Below are 17,474 nucleotides of genomic sequence, written 5' to 3' on the forward strand. Positions count from 1 at the left end.
AGCTGATGGGAAGGAAAATGGGGCAGGGAAAATGGGGAAAGGTCCCCCAAACACCCTGCAAAATCCCAGAGGAGGGACAGGGAGGTTGGGGACAGGCAGGAAGGACGGGGACCGCCAGCACCCCTGTCCCAAACCCTCCTCCAGGGAGACGCAGCGTCGGGCTGGACCCGGGATTCAGCGCCCGCCGCGGAGAAACAAACCCCCAAGACGGCTTCGCTCATCGTTAAATAAACTTTAATTATTTTTGCATGGGGAAGGGGTGAAAGGAAAATAAAATTTCTTCCGAAGATGAAAAGCAGCAGGTTTGGGGGCGGGGGGGGGGGGTGTGGCAGCCCAGCTCTTCTCTCCCCGGGGGGCCACGGGGACGGGTGGGCTCTCCCGGGGGGAGATGCTCGGCCAGTGCCCCCTGTTCCCCCGCCCCGGGGCGTGCAGGTCCCTAAAGGCACAAGTGTCACTTTGCCCCCTCCCCGTGCGGCTGCCGTCACCTCCCTGGAGCAGGCCAGCTTGTGCAAAAACCCCCATGTAAAAAAATACTGGTTTTTCAGTATCCAACATCCTAAAAAACTAGAGTTTTAATCAATGTCAGTTATCCACACCCTCGATTGGAAATCCTGATTTACACCCTGGAACGGTGCCGGGCTTCCACCGGGAGGGGATGTACCAGTTTGGCACCAGGAGGGCGACTGGAAGCAACCCCCAGCAGCACCGGGTTAGTGTGAGGAGGAGGGGGGGGGGACAGGACGCACCTCTCCAGCCCCCCCTTGCTGAGCCCTGGCTGGGCAGAGGGTCCCTCCGTGGGGCAGGAGCACCCGCATCGCCCAGCACCCGGGGAAGGGCCGGGTGCAGGACGGGCTCCCGGGCAGGGGGGGGGTTTCTTTTCGCCCCCTCCCACTGGCCCCTTCCCTTTGGCACTAGTCCTGGCTGGTGGAGAAGCCGAGGAGGGCAGTGTCACCGCAGGTCCCCGACTGTTAAAGGCTTGGCTCCGCGTTGGCCTCCACCTCCAGCTCCCGCTGGTACCTCTGCCGGCGCTCGCAGCGCGGGCACGACTTGGCACGGGCCTGGCAGTCCCGGTGGAAGACGGTCTTGCATTGGCCGCACCTAGGAGAAATCAAGGGGAAAATAATCAAATCAAATAACACCACGCTGTTGGTCACATCAAAGATGGAACTTTTCCCACCAAACCAGACCTGGGGACGCTTGGCCCCCTCCGTTTCCTCCGAGCACTCGCTGAGCAAAGAGCCCCAGCGACGGGGCTGGAGCCGGACCTCGCTCGCGGGAGCAGAAACTACTTGAGCAGAAGACCCACCTCCAGCGAGCTCAGAGAGAAAGCAGCAGCTCGCCCGGAAAGAGCCTTGCGGGCAGCTGCCAGCGCTGCCGGCGTTGGTTTTTTTTGCAGATGAAAGAAGCAGACGCTGAGCGAGGTTTTGCACCTCGCGTTCCGAGCCGTGACACCCCAAGAGCCGAGACACCAAACCCCGCGACGGGGCAGGGTGACGGGGCAGGGGGGACGGGGTGCGCTTAGGTGCCAGAGCGCAGACCCTCCGGCTCGCCGCGCAGCCAGCAGACCCCCCCCCCACCCCCAAAAGCCCCATCACGGGACCCGCAGGTGGCAGGGACGCTGCTTGGGGACATGGGGGTGGGATGGCGCTGCCCGGGGACCTCCCTGCTCTGGCTCGGGGCCGCAGCAGGAATGTAAACAGGCAGAAAGGAGACACCCAGCTCCGCGCGGGGCGTTCACGACTTATCTCGGAATCAACAGAAGAGAAGAAAAAAGTCCGTCCTATGAAGGCTGAGCTGACTTTCCCCCCACCCCGTCCCGTGACGAGCCCCCACCTCGCCAGCAGCAGCAAAATGCCGCCCATCCACATGCCAGGGGGGTCAGAGGGATCGGGTTGTTTTTTTTTTTTTTTCTTAAATGCCCTCAAGTGCAAATACCCGCTGCGCAATCGGAGGGTGAGTATCACCCAATGCTTTCACTTCCCAAAGGATGAGCGGAGAGAGGAGCGGAGAAACGCCCAGCCAGGCAAGGGACCGTGAAATATCCCAGCCAGGGTCAGATCCTGCTCCTGCCAAGCGGTGACTCGGGATATGGAAAAGGCTCGTGCACGGATAGATGGGATGGGGGGTGCTGCCCGGTGCCGTGCATTTTCCCAGCAGAATATATTTTCACGTGGCTTCTCTGGATTAACAGCAGCGGCTCCTCCCCGAGCGTGGGGGGGGGATTTGCAAAGCCGGGGGTGTTTTTTACCCGGGGTGGTTTTTACCCCGTGTGTTTCTGAGCGAGCAGCAGCCGAGAAGCAGCATCTCCTGCCTCCACCTGCCAGAGCGAGCAAGGGCTGCAGGAAGCGGCGGCTGTGAGGAGGAGAACGCCGAGCCCCCGGCTGGGTTTACTGTCAGGAGGCGTTTCAGACACATCCTGCGGCGAGTGCCGGCGTGACCCCCGGCAGCTGGCTGTCCCCCGGGGTGGGCAGAGGGGCAGGAAGCCGGGGTCAAGCTCGGCGAGGATGTTGATCGAGCCGCTTTCCTGCTGCACGACCTCCCCCCGCCAGGATAAAGAAAAAGAAATACAAATAAAGGAGGTCAACAAACTTCAGAGCCTGGCTTTGCAGGACACGAGACCTCCGGCGTCTGCCAGCGGAGACCAACCCCATGTGTCTGCTCTGTCCACAGCCCCCACGATCCTTTTCGAGGGAAAAATCGGTCCCCTGGGGATGTTGTCCTCGATAATAAGCACGATGCTGTCCCTGCAGCAAGGAGGGAGGGTGAGAAATCCTGCTCAGCCGCCCTGGAAATATTTGCAACCACATAACGCAGGGGGTAGCCGAGGATCCTGGTCTTGGGGACATTTTCTGTAGCTTCTGGATGTCGCCGCTGGCTTTTAGGGGCTGCCAGGCAGAGCAAGACTATCAGCCTGGTAAACTTCTCTGCCAGGATTATCCTCCTTACCAAAGATCAAGATGTGGATCTCTCTCCACCTACAATGGACCGGGCTCCTGGGCTGGAAGGGTTTGATAGTGATTTCTTTAGAAAACCCTGATGGGGGGGGCACAAACACCCCCCTTTAACACACCCATCCGATTCCAGCCTCCGAAACCTGTGCAGCAGCTCATCCCACTGCGGGCAAGGACCCTGCTGGCAAAGGCTGCAAGATCCACAGGCAGGAGAGTCACAGAATGGTTTGGGCTGGAAGGGACATTAAAGCCCACCCAGTGCCACCCCCTGCCCTGGGCAGGGACACCTCCCACCAGACCAGGTTGCTCCAAGCCCCCTCCAACCTGGCCTTGAACCCCTCCAGGGATGGGGCAGCCACAGCTTCTCTGGGCAAAAAAACCAGAAAAACCCAGATGAGAGCCAGTGTCCCCCCCTGTCCTGCTGGGAATGTCCCCAGCCTCTCCCCTGCACGTCCCCTGCCCACTGTCTATCTCCAAACCCGTGTCCGTGTGTCCTTCCTCCCCTCTGTGGTTGTAGAATGCTGTACGAACAGCCCCACTGCTGCTTTTCCTTCCCTCCTGCAACCCCCGGGAAGGGGCCGGACTGAATGTGAAGGGGAGATGCGATGGCCAGGGGAGCGAGGCACACAGCACCTTCATCCTCCTCCTCCTCTTCCTCCCCTCCCCAGCCTCTCTGCTGCCCTGGGGAGACCCAGCCAGGCTTTTGCAGGCTGAGAGCAAGGTGCTGGGTGGCTCTGTGTGTTCAATCTGCAAAGCCACCCGGCTCGGTGAGATCTCGGCTGCGTGAGGATGGTCCTCACCTGCCCCAAACAGCCCAGGTGTGGTCGGAAACATCTTGGAGTTGATAGGTACCACGGGGACATGGGTATCATAAGGGTGCACAACCAGCTCAGAGCTATCTCCAGGCCATCCCAGGGCTACGCGTCTGGCAAGTGGAGAGCCCCAGAGAGGGATCCAGGGGACAATCCAAGCTCCTGGGACCCTGCGGCAGCGGGACGTGATGGAGATGTCGCTCTCACCTGGTGGTAGTGTCAAACTCGAAGGGAAAAATGATGTCGTTGCTGTTGCAGATCTGGCAGATGAAGCCGCGCTGGGTGCAGAGGTCACAGTTGTAGACGTGATGGGACGCAAACTGGATCAGAGACTGCAGGAAGGTCTCGAAGACACCGTCAGCGATCTGTGGGGCAGAGACACGTCAGACAGGCGTGGAGCCCATCTGCTGCCGGGTTTGCACCCTGCAAAATCCCCATTAGACCCACGCTTTGTGCTGTCACGGGAAGACAAGGCTGTCCTCCAACAACACCCCACGTGTCTGGGTTGCGAGGGGACCCCAGGGAGCACCGGTGGCAGCACCCACCACCCCACCACTGTCCAGGACAGGGCTCCTGGCTCTGGAGTCCAAGGTGAAATCCAACTACCCGTCACCTCCAACATTATTTGCATTAGATACAAGTTTGTGCAGAGACCCATCAGCAGCAACGCTGGCTTAAAGAGAGGTGAAACAATTTATCGTGTGTGATCTCCGTAGTTTGGGAGGACACGGGCTTGTGCCAATGATTTTGGCAAATTAAAATAAAGGCAATTATTTGCCTTTAAGCCGATGGGCAGGCACGCCGAGGGCACGTGATGGATGGGAGCAAGGGAAAAGGAACACAAAACTGTTTGAAACCCATAAAATGCCACGCTTGACAGAAAGGGGGATGTTTTCACCAGCAAAACCCCTACGGCCACGCGAGGCTCTCACCTGCCTCAGGTCAGTGACGCTGTACTTGTGGGGACACTCCAAGAGGTAGTGCCGGTGATCAAGCCTGCAAAGAAGCACAGAGAAGAAGGTGGTAGATGATTTCCCCCCTGCCAGTTTTGGAGCAAAGAGGAGTCTGGGTGACGCAGTGGAAATCGTGTGAGAACGTTTCAAAGCGGGGGGAAAAAAAGAAAATAAATATCTCATCTATTTTCCCAGGTGTTTCCTGTCCAGCCAGAAGCTCCTCAGTCAGGAAGGTGTTTCCTGAGTCACATCTCAACCAGCCAACAGCTGGATAACTCCTTACAGCAGATGACACGGAGCTAAAAACCAGCCCAAGCCCTGGCAGCATTGATCTCAGCTTGAACAGCGAGCGATGGGGGGGACCAGGGGACCATCAGGGGGTGCAAAGAGGGGTAACGTCACCCAGAGAGGGCCCTCACCGCTTGCTCAGCTCCTTCAGGGCCCCGCTGCGGCACATGATGAGATAATCTCCCAGCAGCTTCAGCTGTTCCCTGCTCCGGCGGATCCGTCCCATCCTCTCCACGTGGTCGTAGAGGCTCTCATTGACCAGCTTCAGGTCGATCAGGGGCTGGTTACGGATCTGGGTGAGGAACTTCAATGCCTGGCGGCAAACCTGGGGCACAGAGAGGCAAGAGGTGGACATGGACGGAGGACCAGCCCAGGAGGTTCAGAGGAAGGTGTAGGGTGGACATTTCCACCTCTGCTGATGGTGGAAACAGTCAGATGGACCTTCAGGAAGTGTAGGCAGATGCAGGAGCGTTTCCCTGCTCCCTGCACTGACCGAGCCCAGACTCACCCCTCGTTTTGTCAGATCCCAGTTGTGGATGAGGCGTGAGGGAATCACCGTCTCCTCGTCCCGGTGGCAGCTGTCACAGTAGTAGAGACCGGAGAAGGCACAGAGCTTGGGCTTCCCGAAAGAGAAGCCAATCTGCCTGGAGCAGCCTGCAGGGAGCAGGGAACGAGGAGATGAGAGAGGACCCGTGCTGCCTCAAGAGTCCATTCCCATCACTGCCAGGACAAGGGGAAAAGCTTTTGGGAGGGGGGAATGGAGCAAGGAAGTTTTTGGAAGGGTTGGAGGTCACTTATAGGATGTTTGGTGAGAGGTCCCCAGCCCCTTCCCTATGGATTTAAGGCCACTATTATGTCCAACAGGAGCCACTTCACTTTTTCCTCCATAAAAAACGAGGCTGGACTATCCCTGAACCCATTTATATCTATCCACGCAATTGTTTTGGGTTTTTTCTTTTTTTTTAGGAAAAGTGACTTCTGGAAACATCCCAGTGGTTTAGGGAAAAACCTAAATCCCACCTGCCCCATCGCCTCCTCCCATTGCTCTGCCCCATTTTGCCTTCACTGAGCCCTTCTCTTCCCTGCTGCCGGGTACCAAAACCCCGTCTGCAAGGGATCCTCATCTACAAGGGATCCTCATCTACAAGGGACGAGGTTGAGATGGATTAAGCCAAAAAAAGCCTTTATTATAGCAGTGGGTAACCCAGAAGGAACCCAGCTCAGGTCTGAGGGGAAATCTGCAGGGTTTTTATAGCGGCTTGAAAGGCGAGCGCATCTCATTTGGAGTCGGGAAGGCAGGAAACCCCCCTTTGTGCTATTTTTTAATGGGGTCAGTTCTCTAAAATAACCGATCAAGAGTAATCAAACCCCTGCCGTTCTCGGGGAAGGTTTTAGCACCCCATCCTTCATGCTCTGAGGTAGTTGGAACACATCCCATAAAAAACGCAAAGAACTCACGAAGGTCAGGTGCTGCTCTTGGAATTAATAAAAAAAAGAAGCTTTTATTGCTCATTACACCCTGACACGTAAGGAAACCCCTCCTGCGCCAGGCGTGGGTGTCAGGCTGGGAGGGAGGTGAAAGCGGGGCAGGCAGCCCCCTAAAAAAACCTACACATAAAAACTGGGAATCTGTCTTTTCAGCTTGCTGCTTCCATCCGTTGGCAGGTGGAAGAGGCAGGACAGAGCCTGGAGGGGAAGGCAGAGACCAAACAATGGAAAAAATATATATGAATAATAGAAGAGAGATTAAAATAAAAAAAAAAAAAAACAAAACACCTGCTGGAGGGTACAAGAAATATAATTGAAGCAGGAGAGAAATTTGAAGTTTAATTAACTTACCAAGGTAAAGAGCAAATTATACCTCCCGTGGAGGTCAATGAGTGTTATCCTACCAGCCCAGCGTCGCCCCGCATGCTGAGAGGCATTAGTGGAAGGTGAAATGAATGTTTTGTAAAATCAGCTTGTCACACCCATCGCAATATTCCCTCCCGTGCTGCGTTACCGGAAAAACAGCTTTTGCTCTCGATTGCACTTTCCCCGCAGGCTGGGGCCATAAAATACCCAGGAAGAGACTCCTGGGCCTTTTGGTCCATCTAAGGACCTTCAAAAGTCAACTCCCACCACTGTCTATACCATAAAGATCTCAACCAGAAGCCCAGTTGCAGCCCAGTTGGAGCTGTGCTGGGGTGGGATGGGGACTCGGGGTGGGGGGACGCACCCTGCACACACAGACCACCAAAGGTGCTGCTGATCTGGGAGGTGAAGCCCCACCCAGGGGCTTTGGGTGGGGAAACCAGCAGCTGGTCCTGCAATGGGCTGGCAGGACTCAGGGCAACTCTTTAATTAACCTTGTTAACCTGAATGAATGCAACATCGTCCTCCAAGAGAGAGCTGGGCCTTGGACAAGCCAACGGGTACCTGCACAGATGAAGCTCTGCGAGTCCAGTCCCTTCTCCGTGGGGATGGCCACCAGGTATTGCAACAAGAAGCCATTCTCCTTCACGATGTTCTTCAGGACGACCTGGGAGTGTCCGTCCAAGCTGCCACCCAGCGTCAGGGCCTCCTCGGCGCTCTCCAGGTAGGACATGAGCACCCCTCGGACCAGCTCCCTCCACGAGGCCGCTTCTTCCGCGTTCTCAGCCTGCAGCTTCAGGACAGCTTTGGAGGTGATCACCTTGAAGAACGCGGGTCCCCCAAGGCTCGTGTCCGGAAGGATGTCCTGGATGGTCTCTATACCGTAACTGTTGCTTAAAATTTTATCATTGTTTCTGATTTTAAAGCACTTTAAAGTTTCTAGAGACAGGGAGAAAATAAAAGGGACCCAAGTTTTGTCTACGTCCACGTACAGAACAGCCTCTTTTATGGCATCCAGCTCCGGTTCAGGAGCTGGAGTCCAGTCAAAGCCGTTCCCGGGCACGCTGCTGTACTGGAGAAGAGCCGCGGAGTCGCTGGGGATGGGCTGGCCTTCGCCACCGTCTTCTGGATACTCCAGCGTCTCCCACTCCTCCTCCTCCAGCTGAGGCCGGCACTTCTGCAGCGCCTCGCGGATCCTGTCCAACCAGTCCTCGGCCTCGTCTCGGGAAGGAGCTCGCAGGTAGAGCTTTTTCCCCAGGAAAACCAGTTCGAAACGGCCATCCGAGTGCGTCAGCGCCAGCGACTCGCAGCGCAGCAGGGAATAGCTCTCGACGCAGATGCGGTCCTCGTGATCCAGGAAGAGCCGGAGCTCCAGTGGCGACAGCTCGCAGGAAAACTCCTTCCATATCCCCATGGCTCCTCTCCGCTCCAGGCTGCCCAGCTTCAGCAGCCCTCGGAAAGGGTTGGAAAGACCTGGGGGAAAAGCAGAGGTCTCAGTTTAAGTGAAAAAGGGGAAGCTGGTGGAAAGAGAAAAGCCAAGAGGCAGACCCCAGTGAGCAACCAGAGGCATCAGGGCTTTGAGAGCTGATCCTGATGGAAGGTGGGATGGGGCAGGAGCCAACAGGACCTCCTTGCTCTGTCTCCAAAACCTCTCTGCAGGCATTTGGGTTTTGAGGCTGAGAAGGAGTGGGATGGCATAAAGGAACCGTGTCCTGCGGGGTGGACAGGGACAGCCAGCATCCCTCCTCTCCTCCTAAAATGCTTCCCGCCAGAGCCACCGTGGGCTCAGCGATGCCAAGGGAAGCTGCCTGACTGCCTTCTGCAGCTTTTAGCGCTGCCACAAGCTCAGCAATGGCACACTGTGAGTCCCAAACATCACCCGAAACACCCCCCAGCCCCTGCCCAGCAAAGACACCCGATGATGGCAGGAGAGGGGAGGGTGACACGTACCCATCTGCCTGCGGTGCACAACACTGAAGCCTTTTTGCTCCCGTTCAGGTGACATTTTGGGCTTCCCACTCTCCAAGGACGGCACCGACAGCCTTTCCAAATCCAGGGCGCTAATGAGCCCCAGGGCCGGACCCTCGCCAGCCTCCTCCGGCCCAAAGCCGTTGGTGTCAGCCCTGCTTTCGGTGCTGTCTCCTGGAGAAGGCCTGTAGAAATCATCTTCTGAGATCCAGCTCTTTCTTTTCTGTTCCAAAAAAAGAATAAATACATTAATTAATAAACTTATCGAGCATCCTGTGCCCCTCAAACACACATGCCCTCCACGGGGGCTGCTCCTGTGCAGACTGAACCCCAGGCAGCGATGCTGGATATTCCCACAGGAATGGCTCCCCCTGGTCCCTCTGGTCAGGGAATGCTCCTGGGACTGTGTCAGCAGCTGGCAAATATTTGGATTATACATTAGTCGGAGTATAAAGTCCTAAACTGATCAGTTCTTTCCCTCTAAAATCACAGACGGGCTCAAAGGGAGAGCACAATCCCTGCAGTGACCATACAGAAGATACTTGGTCCATAAATTATTTGTGACAGAAGGGGAGAAACCAGCCCTGCCATGGAAGGGTAGGAGCTCGCCTGCAGCAGCAGTGACATCCTTGTTCCAGGAAGAGGAGCGATGGGGAGAGGTACAGAGAAGATGTCCAGGATGAAATAAACCTAAAGGGGCTCCAGGAAAGCTGGGGAGGGACTCTGGATCAGGGAGGGGAGCCACAGGAGGAGGGGGAAGGGTTTGACACTGACAGAGGGGAGATGGAGATGAGATGTGGGGAAGAACTTCTTTGCTGTGAGGGTGGTGAGAGCCTGGCCCAGGTTGCCCAGAGAAGCTGTGGCTGCCCCATCCCTGGAGGGGTTCAAGGCCAGGTTGGAGGGGGCTTGGAGCAACCTGGTGTGGTGGGAGGTGTCCCTGCCCAGGGCAGGGGGTGGCCCTGGGTGGGCTTTAAGGTCCCTTCCAACCCAAACCATTCTGTGATTCTAGGAAATAGAGACACTTCGGCTTAGAAGCAGATGCTACAAACTCCAGGCCTGATCAGTACAGGCAAAAAGTAAGGCAGAGCAGGCAGAGGAAACCTTTGTCTGTGGGTGACAGGAGGGGATGAGACCCACAAGCAGAAGAAAGCTCATTAAGTAGAAAGAAAACATGGCTGTTAACTTCTCTGAGAGTTTTTCTGGCTACAAGAATGGAATAAGGTTCTGGGACGAGGTCCCCAAACACACACCAGGAGCAAAACACGATGCAACTCAGTGCTCTGGCAAAAGGGAGAAGCTTCCCTAGACCTTCCAGGGCTGCGTCCCACCAGGAACAACCTCTCAGCCACCCTACCCTGCTTTCCAAGAGCCTTTTATTCTGAATAATGAACTAAACGACAGCAGAAGAGCCATCACCGCCCTGCAGCGAGGATCACGAGTGGCTTGTGGTGGATGTATAGGCAGGCTGGGCTTACTCCCGGAGCAGGAACGCAGGTTGTTCCGTGAGTCATGCGAAAGCAGGGGGGGGGAATTTCCTGTTGACACCGTATGTTATACATAGATTAGGTCAAACTGGCCCAACGCCACGAGGAAGCAGCGGAACCGGGATAACTGGGAGGGAGCTGAAAGGAACAGGGGAGCAAAAAGAGAAACCATTTTGGGGGGCTGTGAAGTAAATCCTAACATCAGCAGGGTGGAAACAATGGGAAGAGGGACAGAAACGATGGGAACCAAGATGGAAAAGTCAGTAACAAATTAGACAGAAGACAGGGCTGTTCAAAGAGCTTCCCAAAAGCAAGTGGATCATTCTCCTTGGTGGCAGCAGGGGAAATCCGCCGCTGTTTAAACCAGCCTGAGCACCAGGGAATGCCATCCTGTGCCAGGAACAGATGTGCTGCCTGAATATTTTTCCACTGGAAAACTGTCATTTGTTTCCTGTCCAGTCAACCCTTGTCCCTCTCTGACGATAAACAAAGAAAAAGTCCCCAGGAGAAGCTCGACCCTCAGGCTGTTTCATAGGCCCGCACACAGATTTGTGCAAGAGCTCATCTCTCTCCAGATATCGTCAACAAAACCAAAAACTTCCTGCTGCAGCCGCGATTGGCGAGGAAGGACTGACAGGCCAGGCAGGCTTTCAAAAGCCATGGTGACTATTTTACCAGGAAATATAGATTTCAACCCAATTTCTCCCAGGGCGGCTGCATGGACACAGCTCCACAGGGTCCAGGAGGATGCTCACGGAGCAGGGAGCATCCCTTACGCCCAACTTGCTGTGGGGAGGCTGGAACAGGCACAGAAAATGAGAGTTTGGAGAAACCAGTGGCTACTAAGAAGCTGTCACCAGTTTTATTTTCCTTTTCCATTGGATGTTGCTGGGCAGGAAGTATAAAACCAAGGAGATGGATAGCAAAAGAGCTCTAACACCTACCGGACAACCCAGAAGTGGAGAAAGGAGGTAGTCGGCCGTCGGGCTGCAGATAGCCTGGCTCGCCTCGCTGCTGCTGACCGTGCTCCTGCCTGTCCCTCCTCCGCTGGGATTGTCACGCGGCGTGACTGGAACGCTGGCTGTGACAGTGGCTTGTGGTCCTGCATCCCCATCCCCGGTGGTCACCGCGTCATCTGTCCGAGGGGAGCGTGGGCAGTCGGTGCTGGGAGGCTGTGGGCGGTGAGGTCCGTGGGATGGGGCCGGGGGGACGGGTGATGAGGCTGGGGGGACGGGTGATGAGGCCGGGGGGCCGGCAGGCAGCTGGGGGGAGCAGCCCAGCACATTGGGGACCAGCCCTCCCTCCGGGGCTTCCAGGCTTGGCTTGGTTTTGCTGAACTCGGACAACACCCTGGAAACAGAAAAGTGACCAGTTTGAACGTAGCGACGTTAAAACCAGACCCTATTAAAAAAAAAAACAAACCCCAGTTATTGCTAATTATAACCACCAAAAAAAAGGGCTCAGCATCACCGCTCGTCCCCCGTGGGCTGGCAGCGCGGTACGGCTGCAAAAACCCCCTGCGGCCCCAGTCCTGCTGACAGAAAAACGTGTGATTTGTGCCCTGCAGAGCAGAAATCAACCCCTCTGTGGGCAAGGTCCCTGCCTGCAGAGGATGCTTTTCCTACTACACCTGTTAGCGGGGTTTAATTTCCTTCTGATGGAGATCTCTTAACGAAGGGAGAGCGCCGGGTGCTCCCCACAGCCCCAGCCCCACGTTCGGCTCCCGGAAACAATCCAGCCGCGGACCGAGTGCCAAATTTCAAATGTTTTCATAACCATTAACGAGCAATTATTAGTGGAGCCTGGCCAGACAAGAGGCTGTTCCCATGGCCCCGCTTCGCCACCAGCTCGGTTGAGTTAAACCCGCTCAAGATTAAAATTCAAAACGACGTCTTTCCGTCACGGGTTTAATCCAATCAAGGCAGGTTCTTCCAGGATCATCATAAGGTACAAAATCCAACACGTAGGTAACGACGCCGTTATCCATGGGGAAGAAGAGACTCTTAGAGGGCTCTAAACCCTCTCCAAGACCCTTATGAGGAAGGGGGTGCCTTCGCCCACCAGCGCCCCAAGGCCAGGCTCCTTCCGAGCCAGGTTTTAAAGGGAAAATATTTACTGATTACTCAGAGAGCTTATATAACCCGCTGGGAATCTTTGTGCTGGGTGTTTGGCAGAAATAAATCACGAGGATGACAAACTAACAACCTCCCTCCTGTAAATTATCAGCCGAAGCTGCAAATTATAACCCTTTCCTGTGACCCAACTCATTTATTTCCCCCCGCCTCCCTGCAGAAAACCCCGGAGCATCCCCCAGCGTACGCCAGGGAGATGTGACATTCCTGAAACTGGGGAGCAGCATTTTTCTGACGTTTGTGTCCTGGTAAAGAGGACAGACACACACTTCAGTGGCCAGGAGCTCATTTGCCGTGGCAGCAGGGTCCCAGCAAGCTGTGCTGAGCGTTTCTTTTTACCATTCAGGCTCTTTCCAAGGGGAAAAAAATCAGTTTAAGAAAATCAGGGGAGAAAGCCTTCCTGCTTATAGCGAGGAAATAAATAAGAGCCCGGGAGGGGGTAAAAAAATCCCTTTGAAAGGAGATGTGGGAAGAAGACTCACTCTTGCAGCGACCTGTCCAGGTCCTCGGCGGTGGCCGTCCCCAGGTCGGAGTCACAGGAGAGGGGCTCCTCGCCCCGCTCGGGGCTGCGGGCGCAGGGAGCCGGGGGGACGCTGTCGGAGCCCAGGCTGGAGGAGAGCTGGGAGGAGCTGGTGGTGTTCAGGCTCAACGAGGAGGACGTGAGCTTGATTTTGCCGCCGGCTTTGCCGATGGGGAGGACGGAGGGTTGGATCTCGATCTCATCCGACCCCGAGGACTGGGAGATGGAACCCAGCGATGCTTTTCTGTGGGGTTCGGATGCGGAGGACGTGAGGGGCTCCAGCAGCTCCGAAACGGGGCACAGACCCGACAGGGACAGAGGGGTGATAGTCCACTCGTTCAAAACCGCCGATTTATAGGAGAGCTCGAAGGTTAAGGACGTTAAGCCCTGCAAATAGCTGAGGAGAAACTCGCACTCTTCGGTGTCCAAGAGCAGAGCGGTCGCCTGGTAGTATTCGGGCAGCCGGGACCTCTCCCGCAGCAGGAGCTGCAAGTAACATTCCACCAGGCCATCGTTCAAAGCCAGCCGCAGCCAGGCTCGGCACCGGCCGACGTCCGTATTGATAAAGATAAGTTGTTCCAGCTCCGAGACAATATTTCTAGGGAAAGGGAGAGGAAAAAAAAAAAAAGCAGAATAGGATGTGAGCATCCCCATTTTCGGTCCATCACGGGGTGATGGAGGGGAAGATCCTCCACGAGGAACTGCCCAACTTGCTCTGCTGCAGGGAGTTTGGAGTTGGGTCAAAAATGGCTGTGGAAAAATCTCTTTCCTCCATGAAAACGTGGTTTCCCATGGAGAAAAAAGAGCTTCTGAGCTCCCCAAAGCTAAATATATTGGTAGCGACCCCAAGCACCCCCGGGGTGCCGCCGGGGGCTGCTTCTCTCTTTGGCTGGAGGCTTCTCCCACACATTGCTCGCCCTGGATGAAGGATACAGAGGGGGAAATTCCCACTGTCCCAGCACGGTGGTGGGACACACTCAGGCTGTTTACTCCTTGGTGAGAACCATGTGTCTAAATCCCAGCTTCAAGTCTAAAACCAGTCAAAACACAGCAAAAACTGCTGCAGCAGCCCCAAAAAGAAAACCAGGTCAGGTTGAGCTCCTCAAGCAATCTCAGCCTCCTGACTTCCACCGTTCTCCCCCAAAATCCAACAGCGACACCACGTTCCCTAATCCTCCCTGGCCCCAGCTCACGTCGCTGCTGCAGATGCTACAAAAAAACACAGCAAAAGTTTTCTAAGTATTTTTAAGTCTGTCTCTCAAGAAAGAAGAAAAAACCAAAACCTTCAAAGGGCACAAAAATATCCCCCGTAGCATGTGAAAGAGTTATTTTCATCTGCTCTTTCATAATTTAAGAGCTGGTGATGGGGTTGGATGAGGCTTTCAAAACTATTTGCGTGTGGGCTGTTATTTAGTGTGGGAGGACTCTGCTTAGGGAGCGGCTCAGAAAAACCCCAGCAAACACCGAGAGTTACCCAGGCGAGACCTCCCCAGAGCTCATGGGTCAGGGCAGTGGGTATTCATTCTGGCTGGGACATGGGGACATGGAGGCTAAATGTCCCCAGGACAGAAGAGAGACCACTGTGCATCCCGTAACCTGCCGCTGCCGTACACCAGTGTGGTCACTGGGGTCCCACTTGGGACACGGAGCCCACACACACAGCCTGGTACCCAAAAATATATCAGAAAGGAGTGTTCCCTAAGCTGGCAGCAGTGTTTCATTCCTTACCTGTTTGGGGACACTGGCTCACCCCTAAATGGCACTCTGCCCCTTGCAGGCGCTGCCAGAGGCCGTGCTGGCAGCACTGGGTGCAGCGCTTGGCATCGCAGGGGCTTTGCTCTCCCATCTGCATCTCCCAGCGGTACCCGGCGGCCCCAGCACCCCAAAACCCTCCGTGAGAGCACCTCTCCCTCCGACCGAAGGGATCGAGCACACGGGATGGGGTTCAGACGTATCTTTCCATCGACCCATCCTCCTGTTCACCATTCCCTGCATTTTGTGACTTTTGCATGAAGAACCTGAACGTGCAAACGCCTTTCGGGGACGGGCACTCACCGATGGGTGATGCTCTTCAGCAGACCCCAGAAGACCGGCTGGGGAAGGGGTCCCCGACCCCCCGCTTTCTTCCCTTTCCCCCCGCTCTCTGCCTTGATGTGCTTCGCCTTCAGCCCGTGCACGAAGACGGCTTCCAGGGCGCTGCAGAGGGTGTTGGCGTTCCCATCGTCGCTGGTCACGACGGCGTCCGAGGTCACGTACTGCTTCTGCAGCGCCTTGATGGCGTTCACCAGCTGCTTCTTGATCAGCTGCAAGACAGGAGGTACACGCTTGGGTTATAAAAAAAAAAAAAAAAATCACTATTAGGAAAGATTTCATATAAAAAGGCTCAAAAAACCTGCGAGGCTCGTGCAGAGCGAAGCACCACGCAACTCCTCGTCCATCCACATGCTTCAGAGCGGCTGTTAGGGAGCACCTACAGCCAAACCGGTCACGCTGGGGACTCATGCTCTTGGCATCACAGGTCATTTGGCTTTTTCTGTTTTTAAAATGAGTAACTTCTGCAATTTTAGCTGGCATTTCGGGGCCCAGCGGGTTGCTGAGGGTGCCTTCAGAGCGCGTGGCGCTTCCTCTGCAGACGCCAAATTGCTTAAGAGGACGGGGAGAAAGAAAGAAATCGGCTTTTTCCAGGCATTTGCTCGGGGAAAACACGGGGATTAAATAAGCAGGGGTGAGAAGGGAGAAACCCAAAGGATGAAACCCGGAATAAGGGCTGTGATACCACTTGAACTCGTGCAGAGCAGCACGTGACATGCTAACGAGCCCCGCCAGCAGAAATCAAAGCCATTGATGTCCCCCGCGCTCTCAGCAGCTCATCTGTGTTGATGAACCCACGGGCGCTGCTGGGGATGGGCCCCCCCCAACCGAAAAAGATGCTTTGGAAGGAGGGCTGGGGTTTAGCTGCTGCCTCCGAGCGCCTCGGTGGGCTGAAGCTGGAACACGGGAATTCTACCTCCCAGCAGCTTTGCCTCCTTCTTTCTCACACCAGGCGAAAAGCAGCAAGTTCAGTGAATTGAACAATTTTACGCTGGTGGAGAGGATTTTTTTTTTTTTTCCCCCCCCCCCCCCCTAACGCAGCTGAGCCCGGATGTCTCAATCAGCCTTATTTAAAATGAAAGTTGTGCTCCTCAGCAGGCATTAGGCAAATAATTCAGCCATCATCCCATCAAACAATTCCTGTTTCGGCATCAGTCACGCAGCATTCGAGGCCAACGCTGAACGGCACCGGCCGCTGCGACAGGGACAGGGCAGATTTTGACTCCAGCCTGGCCTGGCTGCCACAACCCCGTATTAAATTTCCAACCCGGGTTATTTTTTTCAGCACCTAAATAAGATTTCCAGGAGCTGTAGCTCAAGGACAACAGCCCAGGGAACACACACCTCATCCTTGCTCCTACCAGGGGACATCCCACGCAGAAGAAGCCATTTTCCAGCCGCCCCATGGATTTGCTGGTGCAAGCGACCCGCCTGCAAGCGGCAACCGCGGGCCAACAGGATTAAAGAGTGCAAATGATTTTATCTGTCAGGTATAAATTAATTCTGCTGTGGGATGAATTAAAACACCCGGGTTGAACTTTGCTCACGGAACATGTTGAGACTCATGAAAACTGGGTGAAGAAACCCCAAATACGCGGAGCAGCAAAGCTCCTTCGCCCAGTTACCAGAGCTGAGACCCTTCCCCTGCCCCACAGAGGGTCTGGCCACGAGGGGCAAAGCCCAAGGTAGAGCCTGGTGGGATTTAACTCATGGCCACCCTATTTAACCCCCCCCCCCACCAGGAAAACCATCAAGGATCCTTGATGGAAAGCCCGAGCCACCCTTTGCCTGTATAAACCATCCCAATCCCAGCTGGCAGCGCCGACTAACTCCTACCACGTCCCCGCCGGCAACTGGAGCTGCACTGGGGAGTAACTGGAGCTGCACTGGGGAGGTTTGGGGTGTCTCGCTCACCTGTATGGCTTCTTTGGGGTCGTCGGTGTGGCTCGAATGCATCTCAGCTGCTGCCGCTCCCTGCGCTGGGCGCTGCCTTCACATGTCACCTTTGGGACAAGGAGGAGGAGGAGCAGGTCTGAGCACCCATTGGGTTTACAAATAACTCACCCGCCCGGAGAAGGGCACCCCGTGTCACGCAAGAGCCACGGACCACGCACCCAGATATTTTGCAAGCGCTCGTGGCCGGAGCGCTGCCGGATTCGAGCTGGGACCGACCCACCACCCCATTAAAACACACCATGGTTCCTGGGGACCAGGAGAGTTTCAGGCAAAACAGAGCACAGCGAGACCCAGAGCGGGAGTAATTAACACTTGCAAAAGGGAGTAATTAACCCTTGCAAGCTGCCCACAGCCAGCCCTAACCCTGGGTGAGACGCCGGGTGGGTCAGGCCAGCAGCGACGCACGCAGGGCCAGGGACTGTTCCCTCCTGTTTCTACATCGCCTGCAACGCCCGGGTGCCAGCA

The 17,474-nt window shown here is 55.6% G+C and overlaps 1 protein-coding gene across 1 annotated transcript; it reads right to left on the minus strand.

Moving 5' to 3' along the window:
- Positions 1-218: 218 nt before the first annotated feature.
- On the minus strand, positions 219-17,056 carry PLEKHM1 (pleckstrin homology and RUN domain containing M1). Its single transcript, XM_074162552.1, has 11 exons — positions 16,968-17,056; positions 15,018-15,265; positions 12,925-13,560; positions 11,255-11,660; positions 8,809-9,049; positions 7,423-8,331; positions 5,513-5,658; positions 5,136-5,329; positions 4,696-4,759; positions 3,971-4,128; positions 219-1,098 (listed from the first exon to the last, which is right to left on the minus strand). The coding sequence occupies exons 1-11, from the start codon at positions 17,007-17,009 to the stop codon at positions 969-971; spliced, it is 3,174 nt and encodes a 1,057-aa protein (XP_074018653.1). The 5' UTR covers positions 17,010-17,056; the 3' UTR covers positions 219-968.
- Between the last annotated feature and the right edge of the window lie 418 nt (positions 17,057-17,474).

This window comes from Numenius arquata, chromosome 23 (genome assembly GCF_964106895.1).
Source record: "Numenius arquata chromosome 23, bNumArq3.hap1.1, whole genome shotgun sequence".
NCBI classification, from domain to species: Eukaryota; Metazoa; Chordata; class Aves; order Charadriiformes; family Scolopacidae; genus Numenius; species Numenius arquata.

Bases quoted from the DNA above. Each gene is read 5' to 3' on its own strand.
- PLEKHM1 (XM_074162552.1), bottom strand. From the start codon at position 17,009: ATGCATTCGAGCCACACCGACGACCCCAAAGAAGCCATACAG. The intron at 9,050-11,254 runs GTAGGTGTTAGA...TTTTTGGAACAG, and splicing joins CTCCACTTCTGGGTTGTCCG to AAAAGAAAGAGCTGGATCTC. The intron at 8,332-8,808 runs GTACGTGTCACC...CTTTTCCCCCAG, and splicing joins TGTGCACCGCAGGCAGATGG to GTCTTTCCAACCCTTTCCGA.